The sequence below is a fragment of the Mustela putorius genome, unplaced genomic scaffold, assembly GCF_011764305.1.
Source record: "Mustela putorius furo isolate JIRA1106 unplaced genomic scaffold, ASM1176430v1.1 tig00003909_pilon_pilon_pilon, whole genome shotgun sequence".
Classification (NCBI taxonomy): Eukaryota; Metazoa; Chordata; class Mammalia; order Carnivora; family Mustelidae; genus Mustela; species Mustela putorius.
This window is the reverse complement of record NW_025422057.1, coordinates 13812351-13838248: the sequence shown is the minus strand read 5'-3', so window position 1 is coordinate 13838248 and position 25898 is coordinate 13812351. Positions and strand designations below refer to the sequence as shown.

The 25898-nt window shown below is 52.4% G+C and overlaps 1 protein-coding gene across 2 annotated transcripts in view; it reads right to left on the bottom strand.

Annotated features, from left to right (window-relative positions):
- The window catches only part of HSPA12A (heat shock protein family A (Hsp70) member 12A), a 155066-nt gene that overhangs the window by 4538 nt on the left and 124630 nt on the right, over positions 1-25898 (bottom strand). For both annotated transcript variants that reach the window (XM_004751854.2, XM_045068922.1), the window contains 8 exons: positions 24002-24188; positions 21813-21917; positions 16966-17082; positions 9396-9567; positions 5300-5386; positions 4644-4748; positions 3511-3769; positions 464-567 (listed from right to left, as the gene is read on the bottom strand). In XM_004751854.2, the coding sequence (XP_004751911.1) occupies positions 464-567; positions 3511-3769; positions 4644-4748; positions 5300-5386; positions 9396-9567; positions 16966-17082; positions 21813-21917; positions 24002-24188 (1136 nt within the window). The remainder of the gene's footprint in view (positions 1-463; positions 568-3510; positions 3770-4643; positions 4749-5299; positions 5387-9395; positions 9568-16965; positions 17083-21812; positions 21918-24001; positions 24189-25898) is intronic.

Below are 25898 nucleotides of genomic sequence, written 5' to 3'. Positions count from 1 at the left end.
GGGCCATGGAGGTAAAACAGTGACCACAGGGCCAGAATGTTTGCCCCCTTGTGGGAGACCTTTCCATGCCCACATGACTGGTCCTCCTCCCCAGCAAAGATTACAGATCCTAAGGCATCCCGACCAAGCAAAGACAATCCATTCCCTAGGCCCTGTCACTCCAGGAGAATAATGCTGCTGAGCTCCCAGCACCCTGACTTTTGAAGTCAAACTCAAGGCCAAGGTGAAGACAGGCTCTGGGCTGCTTTATAGTGCCTGCGGAGAAGCATCTGGAAAGCCTGTCTCCAGGCTCCCACACACATACCCAGGCCCCGTCTGCTCCTGCCCAGGCCCCAACCTGTGCCTCGCAGTCCCAGAGCCCCTGCCAACCTGACTTCACACACACTAGCTAGTGATGCTAGAAAAGTCCGTCCCCCTTCCTGGGTCTGCCCCATTGAGTGGCCGAGCACTGGCTGATACTTACGGAGATGCTCAATGATGCTGTCAATGGTTGGCTTAAAAAGAGCGTTCATGGCATCTGGACTCATCCTCAGCATCCCTTGTGAGGACCACTTCACAAAATCCACACTGCGGGGGTGTGGCACAGACAGAAATAAGCAGTGAGTGCGTGAACGATACCCAGTCTAGGTGCACAGAGACGGGCCCTGTCAGAAGAGCTGTCACACTAGAGGGAGCAGAAAGGCTCCAAAGTCCCCGGAAATATCCTCAACTGCCAGAACCTGGACCCTTAGTTGCACAAAAGCTAAGACTCAGCCTCTTCCATGTCCCTTGGGGTGGTGGAAGCCAAAGTCCAGTGCAAAAGATAGGGAAAGAATGAAAGGGGTCTTTCTCGTTTGAATGACAACACGTTTTAATCGAGCAATAGTCCGATTCGAGTCCATTAAAGGCTCATGGGGTGCGTCCACTGTGCTGCATGAGACCATGAGCCTGGGGCTCAGGTCCATTCCCTTCAGCCCCGCAGGCACCTGTCCCATGACAGTGATGAGCCCAAGCCTACCGGGATGCTCCCTTCTCCATCAAAGGCGCAGAACATCCAAAGCAATGCCATGGAACAGAAAGAGCACTGGACTGGGAATCAGGATCGCTGGGCTCCAGGACGGCCTCCGCCACCCAGAGGTTATGGGACTTTGGGGGCAAGTTGGGTTGCCTTTGCTCTGAGCCCTAGTCTCTGGTCTGGAAATCAAGGATAATACAACTTGTCTTACCCCCCTCACAGGGGTTGTTGTGAAGATGAAGTTCAATGCCACATCTGTGAAAACACTTTGGAAACTTTCTGGCACTAAAGAAATGCCAGAGACTGTTTGTTACAGCACATACCAGCCCTTTCTCAAGTTCAAAGAGGCCAAGAGAATGGGGTCTCTGTCCGTAAAGCAAAGCATGCATCAGCTGCTTCCTAGAATCACGGTCGAGACGCTGCCAGGCTCCCTGACCAGGCAGCCTTCCTGTGGCCTCGGCCGTAGGACAGTGTGGGATGGTGTAGAATGAGCCGGTGGCTGGTTGTGGCCAGTTTTCCCCGAAGGAGAGCTGACAGGCCCCAGAACTATGGGAGCAGACTTGAGATTCAACTTGAACAATACCCAGTCTAGGTGCACAGAGACGGGCCTCTGTGGGGGTGGCTGGTGGACAGAGAGAACATGAGCATAGTATGAGTCTGGCCAGGACCCTGCTCCAAGGGCAAGAAGACCTAAAATCACATCAGCTTTGTCTCTTTTAAACAGAACCCAGGCTTCTTAGAGAAATGGCCGATTGCCGGTCTGGGATGCGGAATATACAAGATGAGCCAGGAGCGTCTTTTCTAACTGGAAGTCCGACCAGAAGACCAGAAGACCAACACATTGAATCAATGGGACACAGAAGCCAACTTGAAGGGCTCCTACTGGCCAAGATGGGGCATTCTGACTATCCATCGGGATAAAACTGCCCTAGTTTCATATACATCAACTATGCCTAAATCCATGAAATCTTAACGCTACTCCGCTTGTGTCCCCACACAAAAAAGAAAATGCATTTGTCACTCAGGAGAATGGTAGGAAATCAACCCAGTATTTTTTAACAAAAAATTTATAAATGAAAGGAAAGAACCAAGCCTATATCTTGTCTTTCCTATGTGAAAGTCAGGGCAAGCAAAACCACTGAGCAAACTTGAGTCTGACCAAATCTCCAGCTCAACCTGCCAATTTGTAATAAATAAATAAATTAATTAATTAATTAATTTAAAAAATTAAAAAAAAAAATACCAGGAGGCCAAACATGTGATGTGGGCGTGCACTGAGCAAAAACCCCCGACTGGAGGAAACACTATGGGACAATCAGCTTTATCACTTAATAAACCATCAGGAAAAAACAAGAGGGGGAACCTCCATATTAAAGGGAGTGAAGGGCATATCAGAGAATTGCTATGTATAGCCATCTTTTGGATATTAACGCAAACTGAAGAAAATTAGAAGACAATGGGAGAAATTTTAATGTTAACTGGGTATTTGAGGATATAGAAGAATGGCTTGTTTTAAGTGTGATCATGATAATAGTGTCAGGGCTATGATTTTAACATTACCTCCCTTAGAGATACGTTCCGACATATTTATGGGTTAGATGATGGTCAGATTTGCTTTAAAATGCGTACACAAGGGGCGCCTGGGTGGCTCAGTGGGTTAAAGCCTCTGCCTTCAGCTCAGGTCATGATCCCAGGGTCCTGAGATCGAGCCCCGCATTGGGCTGTCTGCTCCGTGGAGAGCCTGCTTCCTCCTCTCTCTCTCTCTCTCTCTGCCTGCCTCTCTGCCTACTTGTGATCTCTGTCTGTCAAATAAATAAATAAAATCTTTAAAAAAAAAAAATGCGTACACAAGGATTTAGGTTAGCTGGAAACTGACAGCTGTTGAAGCTGAATCATGAAGGCTCATTTTGCACAAGAAATGTTTGAAATTTTTCACTCTAAAAAGACTTTGAGAAACTTAGAATTTTTGTCTATTAATTTTGTAATTCAGCTTTAAAACAGCTTCCAAATGTTCATTTTTGCAACAAGCTGAACGACAAACACTTGCCTGCAGCCAAGGGACTCAGAGTAACAGGAAACCCGGAATCCCACGGGATTCGTTCAACAAAAATTTACGGAGAACCTGCTATGTCTGTACCAGATTCTGGTGCAGATACTGGGGATACAGCAGGGACCAGAACCCACAAAATTCCCTGCTTTCACAAAACTTAATTATTAGTACCTAATAAAAGCTGACACACACACACAGTACTCTCCAGGTCCCAGGCATTGTGCTAAGTGCCTAAGGTATGAATTCACTTCATCCTCACGACAAACCTTCGAGGTAAGTGGAACCATCATCTCCGTTTTCCAGATGCAAAACTTAAGAACAGAGAAGCTGAGTCACTTGCCCTAGGTCAAACAGCTTCTCTTAGGACTGGAAGGCAGAGTCTACACCCCCCCCACCCCGCTTCTTCCCTCCCATCAACACCACCCACCCTCTAGAATGGCTTAAGCCATTGGTGAGTCCAACTCACTTGCTCTTCCTCAAGGCGTGCTCCACGCTGTGCCCTCGGAACTTCTTGTAGTAGTCGATGAAGGAGAAGGGCAGGGTGATGTTCAGTGGGTTAGTTCGGTCTGGGGCAGCTGCCCTTTTACGAGACTCAAATGCAATCATTAGGTCAACCCAGGCCGCCGGACGCTTGATTTTGAATTGTTCGATAAAATCCTCTCCGAATATTTTACACAGAAGTTTTTCAAACTCATAATCTACTCCTAAGGATCCATAGGGTCCACCTGGGTCAGGAACAAAAGGAGAGCCCCCCATGTTAGAAACTGCCAGACTGAATCCAAACTCTGGGCAACTGCGTACCCTGTGTTCTTCTCGGAAACTCCAAGTAGTGCGACGTAGACCCAGTTCGCCAACAGACTGCAGCTCTGAATTTTTACTTCTGCTTTAAAACCCTTGGGTTCTTTTCCTACCAGGTGGAGAAACTTTTTCCTACAGAATTACCCGTCAACAAGCTGTTCAAAAGCCATTACATTTTATTTTATTTTTTAAAGATTTTATTTTTAAGTCCTCTCTATACCCAACACGGGTTGAACCCCAAGCTGGAGAGTCGCATGCTCTACCGACTGAGCCAGTCGGGAACCCCATAATACTACTTCATGTTAAATAAAATGGATACATATAACTAAGTAGGAGCATCACAGTATTAACGCCCAAGAAATCTAAGGACAAGGCCTGAAAATCAGTAGGCCCACCTAGATCCCCGGATCTGTTAATGACTCATCCCCCCCCCCCACCCCACTGAGGGAGAGAGCCTGTGCCTTGCTTTGGCAACTTTGATCCAAGATCAGGTATCCCACGACCTCCCTAGAAAGCTTAATCATAGCTTGAAATCACAGGTGACAATCAGGGGACCATCAGATCCTTCCAGAACTTTCAGAAAAAAGATTCCCGTGTCTAGGAATTTTATGCCAAAACCCAAGTTATGGTGGTTTGTGTTTTAGAGAACATTTAACTGTGTTTTGCTCCTCAGTTCCACACAGGAAACCTCTCAGCCTAGAACCCCACGTGCCGGGAGCAAACCAAGAAAAGGAAGTACCAAGAGAAATCTGACATGAGAGAATTGTCAGGAATGAGAAAATCAGCCATGCCGGGGCTCACCTGTTGCTTTATATAGTTCTTTCAGGTGTCCCTCCGGTAACCGTATCTGATGGACGGTCAGGTCTACGGTGCCCCCGCCACTGTCCACGACCACATACTTGTCGCCTGGGACAAAGACAGCCATCCTTTACACAGACCGCTTGTCAGCCCCATCTTGGTATTCCCAGCCCAACACCCATCAACACTTCTCAGGAGCACGACGGCTTTGCACATTAGCTGCACAGCAAAGTTGCGTGTGACTGAAGAGAATGCAGTGATGTCTGCCCAGGAGTGCCGGTTACCAGGGACGATAAAGAACCTGGATGAGGGGATCTTTAAGACAGAAGCATTCCTGCCACATGCCGCTGCATCCCTGGCATGTACAAGCACACAACTCCCTGCCAAGGTTATAACACCATAAAATGACCTCCTGTTTAACACAAGACTTAATCCGGAGCTGGACAGTTCCAATTCCCACTTCGCTTCTAAAGAGTCTGTATGGTTTTATAACATGCAGAATTATAGCTCCAAAAGAGCTCTCCTTGGGCAGGTGGTCTTTAAAACCACCTGCTTCCAAACATTTTCCCCAAGTGCCAAAGGAACCAACAGGAATGCATTTTTGCTGGCAGCACACAGAACAAATCCAGCAAAGGGCAAAGGACATTCAAGGACGCTACCTTCCTCCAGCTCCGACCAGATTTCTCCTATGACATTCTCCACCAAAAAGGTCCGACTCTGCCGATTACGCCGTATGTGTTCCTTAGCTAGTGGCCGACAAAAAGAAAAGGACGGGTAAGAAAGCCTGAAAAAGCAGGCAGTCATCAGCCGTCAGTGGAGGCAACAACATGAGAAGGGTTAAGGACAGAACATTTAGCAATACTTGACCAAAATGGTTACATAAATATGACATCGGGTAACACAAAGCCAGACCATTTCCACCAGCCTCCATCTATCCATTGCATGGCAGCTGCCTTGGAAAAGAAGCCCTTCCTCCCGGGACACTGTTTGAGGGGAAGGGGTTAATAATTCGACCAGATTCCTGGCTTTGGTGTCCCAGGGAGGTACTTGTCTGCCAAGTAGCTAGCAGTGCACTTGGTTAAACAGCTTCACCTCAAGGAACTCTGTCTGATGCAAGGAATGTCGGGTATGTTTTCCTAATCTGGATCCTGGATAAAGGGGATTGGAGCCATTTCCCGACCCCGGCGCAGGCAGTTTGCTCTTCAGCCGCAAGGTGGCGCTTCAGCCAGAGGGCGGACCCTCTGAACCCAGCAAAGCCCTGGCGGCCTTTTTCCTAACTCTGGGGAACCACAGGGCTGTGGCTCAGGCCACTTAGTGGCTGTGACGCTTTGCATGGGGTGACTGCATCTCTCACAGGCCACCTCAGCCCTGGGAGGCAGACAGGGCACAAATCATCATCCTTCTGTTTAGAGGAGGAAACCTGGTCAGACGAGGTTAAGGGGTTTACAGTTCCCACCACCCTGTCTCGCAGCTCCAAGTCCACCCTGGGACCGTGTACCGTCATGCCTTTGAGATTCAACAATTTACAGTGAAAAAAGCAGAACACGAATGCTAAGAGATGAGCAAGGTGCTCTGAGAGGGTATCTGGAATCATCGGGGCACAGCTAAGGTGCCCAGTTGGGACAAATCACTTAATTTGATTAAGTGATTAATTTGATTAAGCGGGGCTCAGTTTCCACATCCATAAAATGGGGATAATAACACTTGAGGGGCTCCTGGGTGGCTCAGTGGGTTAAAGCCTCTGCCTTCGGCTCCGGTCATGATCTCCGGGTCCTGGGATGGAGCCCCACATCGGGCTCTCTGCTCAGCAGGGAGCCTGCTTCTCCATCTCTCTCTCTCTCTGCCTGCCTCTCTGCCTACATGTGATCTCTGACTGTCAAATAAATAAATAAAATCTTAAAAAAATAAATAAATAACACTTGACCTAAGTTCCTCATAGGCAGAGCAGGGCCTAATTCTCTGATTTCGTCTCAGCACTGTGCGACGCCGGGCACACACAGTAGGTGATAAGGAAGGCAAAACACCAAGTCTGAGAGCCAGTACCCAACAAACGTTCACTACAATGAACAATTGAGAGCAACCCCCAATTTTACAGATAAAGGCTCTGTCCACTGCTCTGCAACCCCATCCCACAATCTTGCCCGCGCCCCCACCACCAATTTTTCTAGTCCCTAAACTGGTGCTGCTGACTTTGAACTGTCCTACAAATCAGTCTGTGGCTGGTTATCCAATTAAGGATCCTTGACCCTCTAGCCTCTTCTAGCAAGGAGCACCGTGTTTGCAAAACTGCATCTTCTCTGGGGATTGGGATGCTGAGAGCCAGTCAGCTCTGAAGTCCTTCGGGCCCTGATGTCCAGTGGTGAGGTCGTCCTGGTTCGCGTCTCTGCCAGCCTGGGAGGGATCCTCAAATTTAGGGCTTCTCTCCCGTTCCCAGCACTGGTTCCGGATGAACTTCTACTGCAGACCTCACAGTGAGCATTTGGTTTGCTAAAATAATCTAGATGTCTTTTACTAAAAAATGGCCAAGCCAGACTAATAAATATATTCTGACCTCTCAAAACAAAACAACCAAAAATCACGTTTTCTGGCAAATTAAGCCCGAGATTATAAAAAACAAAACAAAACAACACAGATCCTTTACTGATCTTATGAAATCCTTTTGGTGCAAAGTAATGTGGAGAGCAACTCCGTGGTGCTGGGGGCAGAGGGCCAGCCCCAGTCCCCTCAGTAGTGTCCACTGGGCGTCCATCATGGAGAAGCAGCAGAGGGCAGAGAACAGTGAGGAGGGGGCACTCGGGGCCCCAACGCCATCCAGGGGACTTCTGGTTAGGGGCTCTGCCAGGCCTCCCCAGGCAGCTCCCCCTCCTTCCGGGAGACGGGCCATAACTACAAGACAAGGCTGAGCCGTAACTCCTACTTCTCTGCCCCTCTGAGGGGTGGCGGCCAGCAGTGCGAGCATTTCAAAAACCCAAGAGACCTTCTGAGCACAAGACCAGAGCAAATTCCACAAGGCACAGGACACAGACGTGGAGCAGTGTGCAGGTGGACTGGATAAGTTAAAGGAAAGAGGGGCACCTGGGTGGCTCAGTGGGTTAAAGCCTCTGCCTTCGGCTCAGGTCATGATCCCAGGGTCCTGGGATCGAGCCCCGCATCGGGCTCTCTGCTCAGCAGGGAGCCTGCTTTCCCCCCTTTCTCTCTGCCTGCCTCTCTGCCTACTTGTGATCTCTGTCTGTCCAATAAATAAATAAAATCTTTAAACATAATAATAATAATAATAATAAAGTTAAAGGAAAGGAACCCCCACACTGAGCTCTTGGGGAAGGCTAGCTTTCGAAAACAGTTTCCCCTTCAAACGTGAGTGTTACACTTGGGACAAATGAAGAGCTGTGCTACAATTAGCTAATTCCAACCTGAGTGTGAGTGAGTGTGTGTGTGTGTGTGTGAGAGAGAGAGAGAGAGAACCAGTATCAGCTCACATGCAAGGCAGGAAAGCCCAGTCAGTCCTGAGTCTCTTTTCTGATTAAAATGTAAATAAATGTCATCATGAGTATTTAAAATGTTAATACCTTTGATTTAGTTGGCAGGAAGGCTAGCCTCTGCCTGCTTTGGGGCAGGCCAAGCATGGCCAAAAATAAAAAAGGCAAAACCACGCCCTCAGTGGAAGGGCAGCGGCTCCCATTGGCTGCAGGAGAGTCCGGTGGGAGGTGCTAGAATTTACACACACACACACACACACACACACACACACTCTCTCTCTCTCTCTCTCTCTCTCTCTCTCTCCCCCCCCCCCGCAGCCTGGGGCACCAGAGTGACCGCGTGGAGAGCAAGAGGAGAATTCTGGAGGAGAGGTTGCAGGGCCTTGCGAAGGGGGAGCCAGGGCCCCGCGCCATGGGCGGAGCAGAGACGGGCCTCAGGTGTTGGGACCAAGGAGAACTTGGACCCAGGCTGGGGGGTTGAGGGGAGCGGGGGCGGCAGTTCTCGCTAATGCTCTCCCCCTCGCCTCCTCTGGGCCTTCCAGGATGGGGGGAGAGCACGGGATGGGCATGGGATGGGCACGGGATGGGTGGCTTTCGGCAACAGCACCCACAGCACTCCTCTCAGTGCCTGTGCTCGCTCATGCTGGTGGCTCTGTCCCTGACCTAGGGTGTCAGATCTGCGGACCAACGCTGCGACCAGCTTGCACACAGGTAAGTATTAAAGAGAGAGTTCGCATCCCAGCCCCCAGGCGGTGCCCCTCTCGCAGCTAAATGCACATCAGCCAGGTCAGGAAGACTCGGCTCTGATCAGCTGTGTTTTCACCTCTGCCGGGTTCATGGCTAAGACCCAGAATGAGCTCATCATACACGACGCGGCCCTAATGAGTGAGTCAGCCGTAAATCAACAGTCTTAATGGAGGAATTAATAATGGGCAAGTGGGATTCAATTAAGAATCCGTTAATAAACAAGAAAAATTAAGAGCCTAGTGACATGTAAGTTCAAGAGCTGCTCTCTGCGGCCACCCCCAGGTGCTTAGAGACAAGCACCCTCCCCCTGCCAGAGGCGCAGGTGAGGACCCCGGGGAACTACCGCAGAGCTTCCGAGGGTGCCCTGGGGAGGCTGGGTCAGGGGGCCAGCACACAGGTGCTTAGAGCTGACCTGTCCGGGAGCATCTTGATTCTTCATTACTGTGCTAAGGGCCTTTCGGTAATCAGGGCCGAGAACCATGCAGGGGCAGGAGGGGAGCGAGCCGGGAGGGGAGAGAGAGAGCAGAGGTACCCTGTGCAAACCCAGCTCCCACTGTGTCGCCGGAGCTGTACCCGTTGACCGCGGCCTTGCTGCTCAGCTCGATCATCTGGTGCAGCCGCAGCTTCCGGCAGTAGATGGAGGCCGCCTCGGGCTCCAGGGCGATGATGAGCTGCTCTGCGTTCTCTGGGGAGGCCAGGCCTGCCTGGAAGACAGAGGCGGGACCACTCTGAGGACACTCACACACCTTGCGCTGACTGACGCCCTCCAGGAAGGGACACTCAGAGTCTGTTTGTCTGGGAAATTCCCCTGCAGGGCTTACACTCGGGGTGACGGGGTGCTGGGCCCCAGCCTGGGTCCCCAACGTGGTGGAGGGGCAAAGAAAATGTATGGGTGCCTTTGGGAAAGGCAGGGCTCTCTGGGCCCTGGGCCTCTTTCATTTGGGACTTCCTGGGCCCAGAACTGAGCAGCATGAAGGGGGAGATGCCCCCAAACTCTGAAAACTATCAGGTGGTCTCTTTCTGGTTACAATGGGCCAAAGGCTCTAAGGGCAGACCCCGTCTTTGGTGGCCTGCAAAGCCAATGGGCCATCGCTGGACCTCAGCTACACAAGCATCGGCTTCGGCTATCTGGAAATCCAGTGTGCCTCCAGCACACCAAGGAGGGCCCCGGGCTCTGGAGAAAGCCCTCCTGGAATCACACAGTCTCACACTTTCTAGAATATGGGTCAGAAGGCAGCTGGCAGTTATTTTATTCAAAGCTGTTACCCCTTTAATGGCAGACACGCTTCTGCTCTGACATCTGGCTTGTTCCAATCACAGACCCTGTGATGGGAGCCGGCCAGGACACTCCAGGACCGCCCCACAGAGGGCGCTCGGAGACACGAGCCTGGCGTGGCCTCTGCCAGGTCCCTGCCCACCTCCCATGGCCTTGAACTGAAGCACGAGGCCTCACTCCCTGAAGCCATTCAAGCCTCAAGGGTTTCCAGGTCACCAGCGTGACGGGACAGAGACGTGCTGTGTCTCACCACTGTGTTTGCGGTCTCTGTTGCTGCTCCCTAGGGAACCTCGGGGTGCTGCCCTCGGACCTCACCCACTTTGGAGGAGACTCGATTCTACAAGGGCTAGTGGACTCAGCTTGTAGACTGGGGGTGAACCGTCTGCCTAATGTCACACGTGCACGGTGACGTCTGCCCACTGCCCAGAAGGAGCTAGCCTAGAGTCACAGATGGAAGGGGCTTAGAAGGTTCTGTTGTTGGACAAGGGAGAGGGAGGGTTCCGGTTAGAGTATTAGAAATGCAAAGGCCCTTCTTGGCCTTTTACTCAACTCCTTCACTTTATGGAGAAAGAAAGCCAGGCTTAGAGAAGTAGGGTGACCAACAGTCCCGGGATTCCTGGGACATGGGCTCTCAGGGCTGAAACTCGGACAGTCTTAGGCTCCAGTGCATGTATGTGGCAAGTGGATGGGGCTGAGCGAGCCCAGACCCAGTCTTAACCTCGCAGAGCAGCTCTTTAATTGGTTCTTTGTTCTCCTGCTTTCATTGACTCCAGCTACCAGGGTCGGACCCAGGCCTTTCGACTTGGACGAAACTCCCGGGGTGTCTCTAAGGATCCTCCTTCTGCTGGTTTCAAGGTAGAATCTCTGTACCCAGTTACCGGGACAGCACAGATGGTACGTCGCCTCTAAGTGCGTGCATCAATTTTCTGCAACAACCATGCCCCAAATGAACCAGTTAACTGTGTCTTAATGAGAAACCACTGGCAGGCAGGTGACTTAGCTCTCCCCGCTGCCGACAGCAGATGCCTCCCAAGCAGTCGAAGCCCTTCTGGAAGACCGACTTCACAAAGCCCACACCGTCGGCAGGAAAACTGCTTCCTTACTGCTCTGCGCCCTCCGCCGTTAGCCGACCACACGGCGGCATCTCTGTCCATCGGTTTGGTCTCCGTGTGGAAGGGAGCCTGCTGCCCACCAACAGGCCCCTGACCCAGATGCAGAAGAAGATCTCCCAGTACTCCCGACCCCAGGGACTCAAAGTCCCCCTCCCCCGGTCTCCCTCAGGGTCACGTTAGACTTCCTTGGCACCAAGACAGCTGCAGCGCCCAATGACGGAACAAGGCTTACAGACCTAAGTGTCGCCAGGCAAGATGAAACTTCTGAGTCTTAAGCCCCAGGATCCCAGAAGAAATCCAAAGTAAAACCAAAAGCAGCCCCCCTCTAAAGGACCCGCTCTCCAAGACTGACTTTTCCACTTTTGTGGGCTTCCTAGAATAGAAGCTAACAGGTCCAGCTTTCCAGAAAACGGGGTGAGGGAGAAGGAAAAACTAGCTGCCAAGAAACCACCAGGCTGACATGTTTACCGTAGTCTTCCGAAGCTCAGAAGGGAAAATGGCCTGGGAGGAGGGGTGAGGAGAGCAGAGCAGAGCGCCAGGGCCGGTGGGAAGGGAGAAGAAGGCTCACTACTGCCCTGTGTCCCCCTGGGATGTCCACTCCCCAGGCGGTCTCCCTCCTCCAGGGAGGAGCGCCGGGGGGCCTGGACCTGGCGTTGGGGGGGGAGTGGCGGTGAACATTAGAAAATAATAACTGGCTTCGTCCCTCCCCACACCTTCCCCGAGACGGTGAGCAGCCACTCTGAGGCAGACGTGACAGATCAGGGCTCTGGCGTGGCTCTGTCCATTGTGTCTGACTCTTGGTTTCAGCCCAAGTCCTGGTCTCAGGGTCGTGAGACCCGCATCGGGCTCTGTGCTCCGCGGGGAGTCTGCTTGAGATTCCCTCTTTCCCCCTCTCTCTGCTCCTCCTCCCCACCCCTCAAATAAATAAATCTTTAAAAAAAAAAAAAAACAAAACACAGCTCTGAAGTATTTATACAGAAAACCAAATCAAGAAGTCCAGAGAAGTGAAAAACATGGAGGACAGCTACACAACTTGAGGCGCCCAAGGGTCCCCAGTATGTGACTTACACAATCCAGCTTCCCCCCGGGAGGCTCCACATCCTCAAGTCATGAAAGACACCGAGGCTGCCCCAGAATGCCCCAAACAGCATGGCCGCGCCCCAGAATGCCCCAAACAGCATGGCCGCGCCCCAGAATGCCCCAAACAGCATGGCCGCGCCCCTCCAGGGAGGCCTTTCATCTGTCCAGCCGGGTTGGCCTCGGCCCCACAGTAAAAGCTTTGACCCATTTCCACGGAGGGTTCCTCATGGTACCCAGGAGAGGATGCAGAAGGGGAATGGAGGTGCAGAGGACTTTGAACCAGCATGGGCGGGGGGTGGGGGGTAAGATCCGTGAGAGGCCAGGACAAAGTAACCACACTCCTCTGCTTGAACCAGCCGCCAACCTGCTCCCCAGAGAGGGTGAGGGGCCATGTCCCAATAGCACTCCCATGGAGGCCACAGCAGAGAGCTGAAGGGTAGAGGCAAGAGGAGGCAGCTGGCTCTGCCAGGTTCCCACTCCCTAGGATGGGCCCCAGAGCTGCTTCTGGACTCCAAGAGGAGGAGGAAATGCAAAAGAATCTGCCAGATGCTCAAAAACCCAGATGTCTTTATCTCTGGGCAGAAGGGCCCTGTGCCTGGAAGGGTAGGCTTTCTTCCTGCATAAACACTTGCAGTCCTTCTCAGCAGAGGCCCACAGCCTGGCAGCTGTCAGGTGTCCCGGGATCAGGCCTGGGTCCACCAGAGCAGGGGAGCGCTTGCTGCTTTGGTGAATTCTGCCTCTGAAGCTGGTACCTCGCAGCTGCTGTTCCACGCAAGCTCTCTGTCCGCTGGACCCTGCCAGCCAAGCACTTAGCCTATTCTGTCTCCAACTCCAGATCATGCAGACATACCGAGCCACTCCTGCAAGATGCTACACTTTCCGAGGGCGGCACACAGTGGGTGCTTGGCGGCAGCTGTGGAGAGAATGAACCCCCCCTCCCCCCACCATACCCCTGCCAGCCTTCCTTCTGTGACGTCCTGGCCCTTGTCTCCAAAACGCTGAATGACAACCTTCCACTGTGGCTGTTGTTTTTCTCTCCGATGTGATTCCTTTCCACAGCAGTGCAAAGTGTAACTCCACGTTAAATGAGATCATCCTATGTAATGGAATGTCTTTTATTTGACAGATTTCCAGAATCCATGAGGGTTATACATTTTTGCCAAAATGCCTTTAAAGATCAACTAGACCCCGTCCACTATGACTATCCCTCAAGTCCCAGTTGGAACTGTCTCCCATTCTAGGTCTTTCCTGAAGGCCTCGGAAGAGGATCAGCCGTTCTTCCTGCTACGATCTGTTCAGTGAATGCTCCTGGAGGGTCTAATGGGGTTCTTAGTAGTGAATTATAAAACATAGAGACTGAACCTACTTTTTCAACAAGGATTTGACACAAGAGGAGTTTCACAGATAAAACTGTTCCCGTGAAGTGATCCGGAACCATCCCCTCCTGGCCTGTTTCTTCTGAGATGCTGCCCAGAGCCTCATCTCTTGTTCTGCATCCAGGCCTCTTGCCCCAACCCCACCAGGCCAGTGGAAGAACGAAGATCAGCCCCCATCTGACTGTGCCATGCACTCGGGCTCATGGGGCCACCAAGGAGCCTGAAGAAAGGATTCCATTTCCTGCATGCAAGCAGGGGAGATGTGACCAGTTTCCCAGCTGCCCTGATGGAGTTCCATCCTACCTCATCCTTCAAGCTCTTCCTCCTGAAGCCAGGTTGATGGACAGCACTTTGGGGGCAAGGGATGGTGGGTATCCTCAGATCTCAGAAGCTGGCTGACCCAAGAACTATGGTTTTTTGCTCAGGTTCTGTATTAGCATTTTCCAGAGAGACAGAACTAGTAAGACATATGTAAACACATAAAGAGATCTACTATAAAGAATTGGTTCACACCATTATGGAGACTGACAAGTCCCAAGATCTACAGTTGGCAAGCCGGGGAACCATGAGAGCTGATGGTATCATTCCCTTACCGGCAACCTCAAGACCCAGGAAGAGCTAATGTTTCAGTTTGAGGCCAAAGGGAGGAGAAAAACAATGTTCCAGTTTAGAGGCAGGCAGGCAGGAGGAATTTCCTCTTATTCTAGGGAGTTTCAGCCTTTTATTCCAGTCAGGCCCTCAACTGATTGGATGAGGCCCACCTACCTTAGGGAGGGCAATCTGCTTTATTTAGTCAGTCAATTTAAATGTTAATCTCATTCAAAAATACCCTCACAGCAAATACTTGGAGTGATGTTTCACCAGATATATCAGTATCCCTTGGCCCAGTCAAGTTTACACATAAAATGAACTATCAGAGGCACACATTTCTCTTCTGTATAATTAAATGGAGGATGAGGAGAGAGAACTAGAGAGATGCTAATTTTGGCTGTGCTTCATTTCCATTTTGTCATGGGGACTCTTCCAGAGGACAAGCTAAAAGATAACCACAGGCTAGTTGGCAAAGCAGTTGTGCCCCATAACCCCCTCCGCCCCTCTCCCTGAAGTACAAAAGGCTGCAGTGAACCACTCAGCTGTGAGCAACCTGAGACTTACACAGATTACACAGGATACGAATCCAGCACCAACCATGTCCCAGCACCCAGAAGTCTCCCGGTATGGGTTTGTTTAGTGAATAAATGAAAGAGTACACATGAGTACATGCATGAGTAATGAATGAGTTTGAATAAATGAATGAGTAAACAAAGAATGATTGAATGGCCCCTGCCATCTTGAAAGCCATTTGGTGACTAAACTGGACACAAGTATCAAGTCAGAATTACAAAGGGCCAGAATTTAAGCTCACAAAGTCCGCACCCATCAGAAGTTGCCCAGCATCTGAAGGACAGCCCAGTCTGCAGAGTCATCTCTGGGGTTCAGAAAGAGAAGTCCCCACATCCATAAATGCTGGTTACGTTCATCCCTCTGAGGTGCCATTTTGGTTTTGCCAAACCCCAGAGGGCACACACCCCCAACTGCCTGGTTTTTTCCTCACCCGAAGTATGAGGCGTCTCCCCACCAGGCCCCACTGCTCCAAGAGGCAGTCCTTGGAAGAGCCCGCCCAAGGCTCGAGCAGCCCTGACACATCTCCCAGTCCCTGCGCCTCGTTCTGTTTCAGGCTAAAAATAAGAACTGACCCTTTTCCGGGCCACATGTTTGTTGCTGTAGTTTTCCTGTGGGAAAGCAAGAGTGAAAGCCATGAGTCCTGAGTCTCCTTCCTGTGCAGACTCAGAACATTGGCTGTATCTTCGTAGACAGCCATGTCCCGGCATCCCGTCTTTGGGGTGCTGCCTGAAGGCCGACACTGTGGACAAGCTCCAGGGCGCCCCTGGGCTTCTGCGGACAGCGAGACTACATTTGGGTTTCTTCCTTTTTAAAGAAGTTGCCTCTTTCTGGAACTTACCCTCTTCCTTCATCCCTATAAAAACAAATCTATTTTTGGCAGATACTCGACTGAGCCAGATTCTCACGCTGAAGGGGAGCGCAGAGAGCCTGCGGCAGGGAAGGGGAGAGGAGAAGGTAGGGAGGAGGAGGCGGGGGTGGGCAGAGACATGGCTCTCCCTGGAACTCTGCCTGTCACCTGGAGTGAAGCTCCAAGCGGTGAGTACAATTCGTGACACCAAGGTACCCAAGGCCAGTTTGCTGCATTTGGTGCTCCGGGTTGCTCCGGTGGGTGTTTTGAAAGGCAATTTATACCTAGGGCTACAAACTCAACATCAGAGACATGTGCCCTGGGAGCGGGGTGGGGAGGACGCAAGGGAACATCTATTACGTTGGTGACATGCCGCAGCCCAGCTCAGGTTGAAGGCTCTGGAAACGGACTCTCATTCCACAGAGGGGACCAAGGCCCCAGGGTGGGCTTTCATTAGCCCAAGGGAGCCATCTCGGACCTGGGGTTCAGAACAGCAGGTCAGCACAGCCGGCCATTCTTGCCTTGAAGTCAAACCCTTGGGGAAGCCCCGTCGTGGCACATGTGGCCTGCGGACAGTGTGAGGCTTGGTGGCCATGAGGGTTCACGGTACCAGGGATGCCCCCAGCACCCAAGAGGGATGAGCTGGCCATTGGCACTAGAATGTTCTATCCATGGCGCCACACTGACTGACACATTCCTTGGCCATGCCACTGCCCCTCCAGGTGTCTGCACCGCGCAGGTCTGGAGGCCTCACCACCCCGACCATGTGTGCTCCCGTGTTGCTACGAGGTGAAACGTACAGACCAGCCTATTTCCCTCCTGTCCCAGCTGTACATGTGCGGATCTCAACCTCCACACCAAGCTGATGTGCTTGGTGCATGGCCATCGGCTTTCTCTTTGTTCCTTTCTTCTTCAAACATTATTATTGCCCAAACCTTTTCCTGAGGTTCCGTTCACCCATGGAGAAATGTCCCTGTACCCCAGTTTGAAATCCTAGCCCTGGGGAATCTACAGGATAGAATATGTAAAGCCAGAATGAAAATCGTGCCCGGCCCAGCCCCTGTGGGCCCAACCCCGGAGGGCCAGACCCTCTCTTTTCCCCCAAAAGGAAGGTTTCATGTCCCCGGCCTGTGGGAGACCCCTCCCTGCCTCCCAGGGAGGCCTATGAGGGCTGGGGACACCTGAGTGAGGTGACAGTCACCCCCATGGGCACCCTGGGCTACCACCTGCCCCGTCCCCTCACTCACCTGATAGGCAGCTTGTCTCATGAACTGCTTGGCGGGCTGCTTCCAAATGGCGGGCACCGTGATGACCCATCTGACGTCAGAGTTCTCGAACTCCGACCCCGCCTGGTCACTCAGCTCCTATAGCCAAGGGAAATGCAGCAGGTCAAGTGGACACAGCTGGTCCTCCTACAGCTTCACGGAGAATTCCAGGCTTCCTGGCTGTGAACTCTTGGGCCATCTACCCTACAGCCTGCTGAACTTACCCGTGTCAAAGAGCAAGGGTCTGCTTCCCAAATATTCCGCAAGCTGGGAGTCTAAACTCCTTTCGCTCACCGAACGTGACTGCAGGCAGGAGGCAAGCAGGTCACGGGCCTTCGGCTACTTCTGAGTCATGTGACAGGATACCTGACAGGCTCCCAGACCTCAGTTTCCTCATCTGCACAATGGGGATAATAATACCTAGCTCACACTGTTGTTGGGAGGGGTGATAATTTTCTGAGAGCTACATTTCCTGGGAGGTTTCTCTGTGACAACCTCACCTAGCACTTCGCATACCTCACCTCCATGAGTCCCAGGATCTCACTAGGAAGGGCTGATAACGGCGCACCTTTCCTGCAGACGGGAGCCTGAGTCCTAGCTACGCGCAGTACCTTCTGACGGCTGCACAGCTACGAAGTGGCAGAGCCAAGATTTGGACCAGACCCAGAGATATCTTAACCCTCAAGACCAAGGTCTTCACTAAATTGTCACGTGTGGTTTGTATCTAGAACAGGGCCTGGCTCACAGTTCTGCATAACACCTGGTGGCAGTTGTTGTCAGAGTTGTCCCTGTCCCCTGCCTTATGGCAAGGCCAGCGCCTCAGAGGAGTCCTCCTGACAGGACGGGAGGGATACAAACAACTAAGCAAGAACCATGCTGCTTTTTAGCTTCTGGTTCAAGTTCAACCACATCGGATAACGAGGAGGGGCAGAAGCACCAGAGGTTCACTCCAAGACCATGCAGACAAGATACGACTCTAGAATAATTCTCAGACTCAGTATTCCCATCTGTAAAATGGGGAGAATAGAACTAATGCTCTGTATTTCTGGGGAGATTGAGAACACATAGGAGGAGCTCACCCGAGAAGGCCTCTGATAAAGCTTGTTCCTTCCTACCACTCCTCTCTGGTCGCCACACGCACCACACAACTCTGAAATCAAACCTAAACTCGCACCAACACGCGTCTGCGTCTGAGTCGGTTCTGGGGACAGGTTTCAGAAGATTAACAGGCTGCTGATTTGTTTCTTCTGATAGATATCTCATTTCCTCTGTTTCTGTAGATACCTTGGGTTGGAGCCACCGTGTCACAGAATTAACTCCCTCTATGATCAGTCAGTAAACTTTTTTTTTATTTTTTGCCCTTTAATTTTTTTTTTTCATTTCTAATGGAGACAGTAACCCATAACATAAAATCGACCACATGAACATTTTTTTAAGCCTACAGTTCAGCAGTGTTAAATATGTCTAGTAAATTTTTTTTTTTTCAAAACACAACATCTCTGCATGAGGCCTAAGTGAAACAGTGGGTTTTGTTTTGTCTTTAATCGTGTTGTATTTCCTTGCGGGTCTGCATTGGGTTTTAAAGGCAGGTGAGTGGTGACACGTGTTGGGAAGGTTCTAAGCACACCACCAAGTGCTATCCAGGCTATTTTAAGTTCTTTAAACAGGAAAAGGCTCAAAAGATGAACGATGGGCTTCCCTGGCCATAGGGACGGTTGTTTAAATAAGCTGTTTGGGGGCACCTGGGTGGCTCAGTGGATTAAGCCAGAAAAAATAAGGAAAGACAAGATGTTCTGAACATTATCATCCCTGATATATGTGACATTTAAAAGAACGTGAGGGGTGCCTGGGTGGCTCAATGGGTTAAGGTCTCCGCCTTCAGCTCCGGTTATGATCTCAGAGTCCGGGGTCCGAGCCCCGCATTGGGCTCTCTGCTCAGCAGGGAGCCTGCTTCCCCCTTTCTCTCTGCCTGCTTCTCTGCCTAGTTGTGATCTCTGTCCATCAAATAAATAAATAAAATCTTTAAAATAAATAAATAAATAAGCTGTTTGTTCGCCAATGGATTTAATACAGCTTAGAAGGAAAAGGACCCTGCCATTAATTAAACTTCCCGTTATGTTGCACTTTTCACTGGCTTTCCTTCGTGAACATTGAGCCTGCTTCACACCTGTGATGCCCGAGATACGCTGCTTCAGTAGACACCCTATCTTGTTCATCCTGGTCCAATGTGCAACTGTCCCCTCCTCTGAATCTGTGGGTCCTTCAAACACCAGCCCGCCCTCTCGTGAAGGGCCCGGCTCCTACAAATCTCCTCAAAAAGCTTTTCTTCGTGGAATTTCTTTATAGCATGTTCCCTGCTGGGAGAAAGTGCGAGCAGGTTCTTGCAGTTTTCAGCTGAGCTGACATGTTCGAAACCACACCCCCTCCTCCTGCACCCCTGCTGGACCTCGGCCCCCTCCATCTCTCCCCTCCCTTTCTGAGATGGGCTGTTCACTCTTTCCCGCTCGATCAACCAGAAACACAAGCCAGTGTTACAACTTTCTCGGGTCCTAAATTTTCCCCAGGTCCCCATGTCTCCTCCTCCTAATCCAAAGGGCCCCCGAGTCATCGGCCTCCCTTGCTGCCTCACCTGTCCCCGGGGGGCCACAGGCACTGTAGGCACAGTGTCCCTCATTGGCTGTCTGGCCTACCGGGCGCCGAGCCCATCCCTCTGAGATCCCTGCTCTCCGGGCCTGCAGAGGCCCACATCTGGTCCCCTTTGCTGCTGCCTGAGATGATGAGCCTCTCCTCACTCCCTTCGTCTACTCCTTCCTTCTGTCCTCTCCCCTCTCCCCTCTTCCGGTGGAAGAATTATTTCCCAGAGTCTACTTCTTCCCTCTGCTCTGGCCCCATCTTTCTTCTCGGTTTTCGCGTTCCCCGTGTGACCCCCCACTCTCCAAGTCTCCGAGCGCTCAGACACACCTGCTTCGGGATCTGAGTCCACTGCTTCCCCAGGGCTTTCCCCCACGCTGCAGGCCGTGGGGGTGCTGCGGTCTCCCTCCCTCAAATGCTGTCTCTGCGGCCATGGTATTCCGCTATTAGAAATGGCTAATTTCGTGGTCATGGATGGCGCCCCATGACTCAAGTAGTTCGTTAGCTTGGCCTTCGAGGCTTTGCACGATCTCGACCCAAGCTTGCTGTTCCCACAGGACCCCGTGGCCTTGCCCTTCTCTCATCCCAGACTGGTTGCTTTCCAGAGCTGTCTGCTGTGTTTTTCCCCCCTGCGTTCCTCCTGCGCCATTCCACCAGCCCGAAACACACACTGTTCCAGCTGCTGCCGCTGAGGGGCCCCTGACGCACCTTCTCCAGGGAGCCTTCCCTGCTTGCCGCCCGTTGGGCAGAACCTCTGCCTTTACCAAACCCCGAACACCCACAGTGACCCCCTCACAACACCAATCCGCTGACTACATGACCACATACTCCTTCATACTCTGCTTACTACAATGCTGCCAGAACCTGCCCAGGATCGGGGACACAAAAAGTACTCAAAAAAAGAAGAAGCAGGTGCTTGAATGGATGAAAGCAGGGTTACATTCTCACGTCTGTTTCCCTCAGGCCCTATTTCTAGAACTCTATTCTATTTTTAGAGTTCACTAAATTTCTTCTAGTGATCCCATAATACCAAATGCTTCTAAAGTTCCCAATTCTTTCTGGATGGAGCTCAGTACGTGAGGCTCTTTACACATCTGACCCCCACCCACTCGTCACCATGCCCACAGGCAGAGACACCGAGTGGCCAGCTGCAGCCACCTAGAAGGCAGCCAATCCTTCCCCATCCAGGGCCTGACTGCACAGACTTTGCAACAATCGTCCAAGGCGCTCACTCAGGCACCAGCTTCTCCCCTGGGGTCTGGGAGGTCAGGGAGGAGAGATGGCAGCAACCCTTTGCCAAGAGCCTACTGGGCCCCGCCCCGAGGGAGGTGCCTCGTGTCTGGTTTAATATCCAGCAACCCACGAGGTACACAACCTGCCCCACTCTTCCAGGTAGGAACGTGGGTATTGGAGAAATCAAGCACCTCGCCTGAGACCCGCCAGCTGCCACACATGTCTCCTGAGATATAATTCATATGCCATAAAATTCTCCTTTTCCCAGTGTACAGTTCAGTGGGTTTTCATGCATTCACAAGGTTGTGCAACCGTCACACTCTCTAATCCCGTCACCCCAAAGAGAAGCCCCATTCCTATTAGCAGACACTACTGTGCCTTCCCTCAGCCTGCGGCACTGGCCAATCTGCCTCCTGTCTCCGGGGATTCACCTGCTCTGGACATTTCTTATGAATGGAATCACACAGAATTGACTGGCTTCTTTCGTTCAGCATAATGTCGTCACCGTTTCTTTATGTGGTCGCAGGCGTCCGTGATTCATTCCTGTCTATGACTGACTGACATCCCTTGTACGGAAAGACCCACTTAGGGACCCTTCCACCCACCGATGGACATTCGTGTTGTCTCCCCTTTTTAGTTCGTACAAATGCTGCTGCTGGAAACACTCACAGACAGGTTTTCATGGAAATACGCATTTTTCCTTTCTCTTGGCTGTATACTGAGGAGCAGAATCACTAGGTCATGTGGTAGCTCTTACGTTTAACCTTTGAGAAACTGCCAGATTTTTCTATAGCAGCTGCCCTACTTCCCATTCCCGCCAGCAGGGGCACGAGGGTGCATCCTGTTTTCTGAATGGAAATCCTACATTTCCTCCCTCGAGGTCCTTTCCTCCCTCAAGGTCGCGTCTGCTCCCCTGACTGGCCGGGGTGTCTCCCCCTGCCACAGGTCCCTGGCACATGCCCTACCTTCAGTGCCTGCTCCTTGAAGTACTGTAGGGCATACGCGAAGATTTCAAGGGCTTTGACTTTCTTGCCGTTTGCCGCCGTTAGGTCTGTATCCATGTTGAGGTCCTAGTGGGGGAGAGGAAGGAACAGTAAGACGGGGGAGCAGAGACGTGCCTTGTGGCTTCGGGAACTCCTACCTGGAGGTCTGGGAAAGTCAGCGAGCCATATTTCTGTTTCCTGATACTTGGTAGACTAGGATAGTGTGTCCCCTGTTCTCCCCCAGTAAGGGTCCTGGCAGCATCACCCCCTTCCTGTGGCGGGGGTCCCGGCTGCTCCCTTGAGCCCCTACCTCGCACTTCTCCCTCTCTTCCTCCTTCCCTCTCATTCTGTCTCCCCTGGATCCTCACGAAGCAGAGGTTTCAGGGAGGTGACAGAGCCCAGGAGGAGAGAAAGGCAGCAGGCACCCCTGCTGATACAGCTGACACACTATGACATACTATTTCCACACTCAGACACTCACAGTCACCTCAGGAGCCCCCCTCCCAGAGGCCTAAAGCATCCCGCCAACCTGCCGACGCACTGAGCAGACAGGAAGCTTTCACTCCCCATGAGCAGCAACCAAGTCGCCCCAACAGAAGAGCTCCTATTTTAAGGTTTGTGCTTAACCCTCTTGGGAGTGCAGCACCGCCGCCTGCCTTCTCCACCAGAAGCCAAAGCAGCCTGGCTGGGAGGCGCTGGCCACACTGGGGTCATTCAAAAATGACCAGAAAAGTGCTCACAGCATGGCAATGGGCAGACAGTGGGGCGGTCATCAGGAGGAGGCCCCCAAGGCAGCCGGAACCCAGAGGCTCCTTACTACCAGAGGCTGCTCCTACCAGAGGCTCCTTACCACCAGAGGCTGCTCCTGCCAGAGGGAAAAACAAAAACCACCCCCCAAGTTGGTCCAGCCGGGTAAGGAGGCTTTGCCTTTAGAGCATGAAGGGGACAAAGAGACTGAACCAGCCTCGCGGAGCCTGTCCGGTGTTCTGACCCATCGGCATGAGCTCCTCTTCCCAACCAGCCCCCCCACCCCTGCTGCTCAACAAAGACAACCCCAATATGGGGAGGCAACTCCCAGGCTCAGAAAGGGGGCCGACCACCAGGCAGCCAGAGGGCTGTTCGGCGGCGACTCCCATCGGGTGAAACGGGCAGGAGGCATTTGCAGCAGGAGCCTGTCTGCTTCACAGAGAGACAGCCACGCCGATGCACCCAGAGCCTTGGAGGCAGGGTGCTGGCTGCTGGGCTTCCCTTCACGTGTGTTTGTACCTGCAAACACGCAGACCAACGAAAGCAATCACAATGGGAGCCAGCAACCGGCTGGAACTTTCTCGGTACAGCACCGCTCGAAGAGCTTGAGGTAGCTTGATTCCTTTAATCCTTCCACCAACCCTGTCAGGGTCTCTATTTCACACAGGGCCCAGAAAGGTTAAGTCACTGGGTTTAAGGATCTTGTGAGTGTCAGAGGCAGGATTTAAATCCAGGCCGTGGGGTCCCAGCGTCCATGGTCCTAAACACCATCGACGCCCCGAATCTCTAAGTACCAAGAATTAAGGAAAATCTGTGGGATACAAAGCTCAAACTGAAAAAATCCTATCCTGTGATCCAAACTTTTCCATGAAGCTTGGGGGAGGGCCTCGAGGATGAGGACCGCTTACAGGATACCGGCACGCTGGGAACAGAGCTGCTTGGCAAGCTGAGCCACCAATGCATTAGGCACCTGTTTCCTAGGCGACCCGCTTCCCCACACAGATGTTTACTTCTAAACTTGTTAGCTAATCGCCTCTGCCCTGGGTTCCCCAAATGCCCTCAGCCCCTGAGGCACACCTACAGGACCCCCGGGTTTCCCAACAACCCAGCAACTGCGGAGGGACCTCCCGGCCCCCGAGAAGATGGTGAATACCAGCAGGTGTCTGCCCTGACCGATCAGTTGCCAAGGCACACATGCTGTTAAACATTCTGAATATCCCTCCGCCCCTGTGTGTATCAGAAAGTGCCGTGTATTCTGCAAAAGTGTCTTGTGCTCCAGGTTGTTTCCAAAATCAAGGTAAATGGATGTTACTTTCTGCTCGGGTGAGACCTGAGGGTTTCCTGGGTTGGGAAGACCTCGGGGCCGGAGGGAAGGTTGGCTCTCCAGTGCAGAGGACGTGGGGGCCAGGGAGAGGCTTGCTTACCCCAGTGGTATGCAGCTTCATCTTGAACTTCTCCAGGTACAGCCACTGCTTGGCCTCGTTGGGATCCAGGTCATGGTAGAAGTCCCTGGCGGCATACCCAAAGCTGTGGAACTTCCTCTCGGGAGTCAACAAGATGGTGGTCGGAGTCTTCTGGTTGGACACCCCGGGGTCGCCCCCTTCCCATCGCCTGACACCAAGGAAAGGCAGAGGTTATGGGACCTTCCTTCAGAGTCACAGTTCAGGCCCACTGGTGAGAACAACTACTGTATGCACGATTCTCCCAGATGTGGGAGCTCACAGGAGCTGCGACAGGTGTGGAGCTCATGGGAGCTGCGACAGGCACGCTCTGATTCCGTTGGTTGAGGGGTGATCAGAGCCACGACTTCAGTCTTCAGTCAGAAAGAAAGAGGAAAGGGGCAAGCACCAGGGTCTTCTTCAGGAGAAGGTCTGCTTTGAACATCCACTCAGCATTTACTGAGCACCTACTGTTTGCCAGTACTGGTGACCCAGACATGAAAACTTTAGGTCTCTGTCTAGGATGTTATGTCTTTTGGGGGGGGGGGGTCTGTTTTTTTAACTTGCAAGCCGTCAAAACAAATGTATAGTCAGCTTGTGTCCTCTCTAAAACAAGGTAGGGTATAAACCAATGCATAAATGCCTGCCTTACCGCAGGGGAACGGGGGACCCAGGAAATACCCTAGGGGTCAGAGAAGGCAGAGGTGCCGGCTGGTAGGGCAAGGGGAGGAATGCAGGGCTCAGGAGAGACTCAAAGGACTGACAGAGAGCTGCCGGGATCTTGAAGGAGGGAAGAGCACTGCAGGCTGCTCAGAGGTAGGAGAACATGGGGCTTATGCAGGGTTGCTAAGTGACTGGGCAGGGTGGAAATGGAGTGTGTAAAAGGGAAGTGTGAGAAAATCTAAAGGTTGGAGGGCAGGGGCATGGCAGAATCAGAGCTGTGGGTGACCAGAGCACGCTGAACTAGACGGGAAGCCGGGAGACTGAGCAGGATGCTCAGGCCTTGTCTGGGAGCGGAGGCGAGGAGGCTCCAACAGGGTAAAAGAAAGGCGTGGAGGTGGACGAGCCGTCCTGAGAGAGAACTGAGCCACGTGGCCATGGTGTGAGTCGGAGGAGAGGTACCAGAAGCCCCCACGTGGGAGCCAGAGGAGAAAGCCCTCTTCCTGGGAACCTGGAGCCCTCACCAAGGAGGCCACAGGGAACAAGGGACTCCAGGTGAACCTGCTGGCATGGAACTCCCCGGAGGGGGCAGGAGATGCAAGCCTGGTGTCCACAGGAGAGATCCAGGAGGAGAGAGACTTGGTGCCTCCCTACTGGGTGACAGCCATGGTGACAAGGAGGCAGGAGGGCCCTGATAGGAACTTTGAGCTGGGAAGGGACTATGTCCTGCAAGGCTGGATACTGAAGAGACGCCAGAAGAGGAGAGAGGGGGTTACAGACAGGCAGGCAGAGAGGATGAGAGTCTGTCCTGGAGCTGATGAGAGGGTAAGATAGGGCGGGGGAAGGTGGGGCCCCAGAGAAGCTTCCTTCTTCTCTTAGGTAGAAAGACAAAGAACAGGAAGGAGTGGAGAAGGCAGGTGGTTCGGTGCCTTCTCTTCCTCCTCGAGAAGGCAGGAGAAGCCACGGCTGCCAAGGCGGCCAGGATGCGCTCTTCTCTCCCAGGTCCCGACTCTGCAGCTGCCCCCTGTCCCAGCCCTGTGTTGCCATGAACCACAGGACCACAGGAGCCTCTGGTGGCAACACCGTAACCCAGAGGAAGCAGAACTCTTTCCCTGGCCGGCCGGGAAGGTGGCAGAGCACCTGGCAGGACTTGTCCCTGCTCCCGACATGGCATCATTAGGCTTCGGGGAACCGTCCCAACCCGGGTGGACAGCCAGCCTGG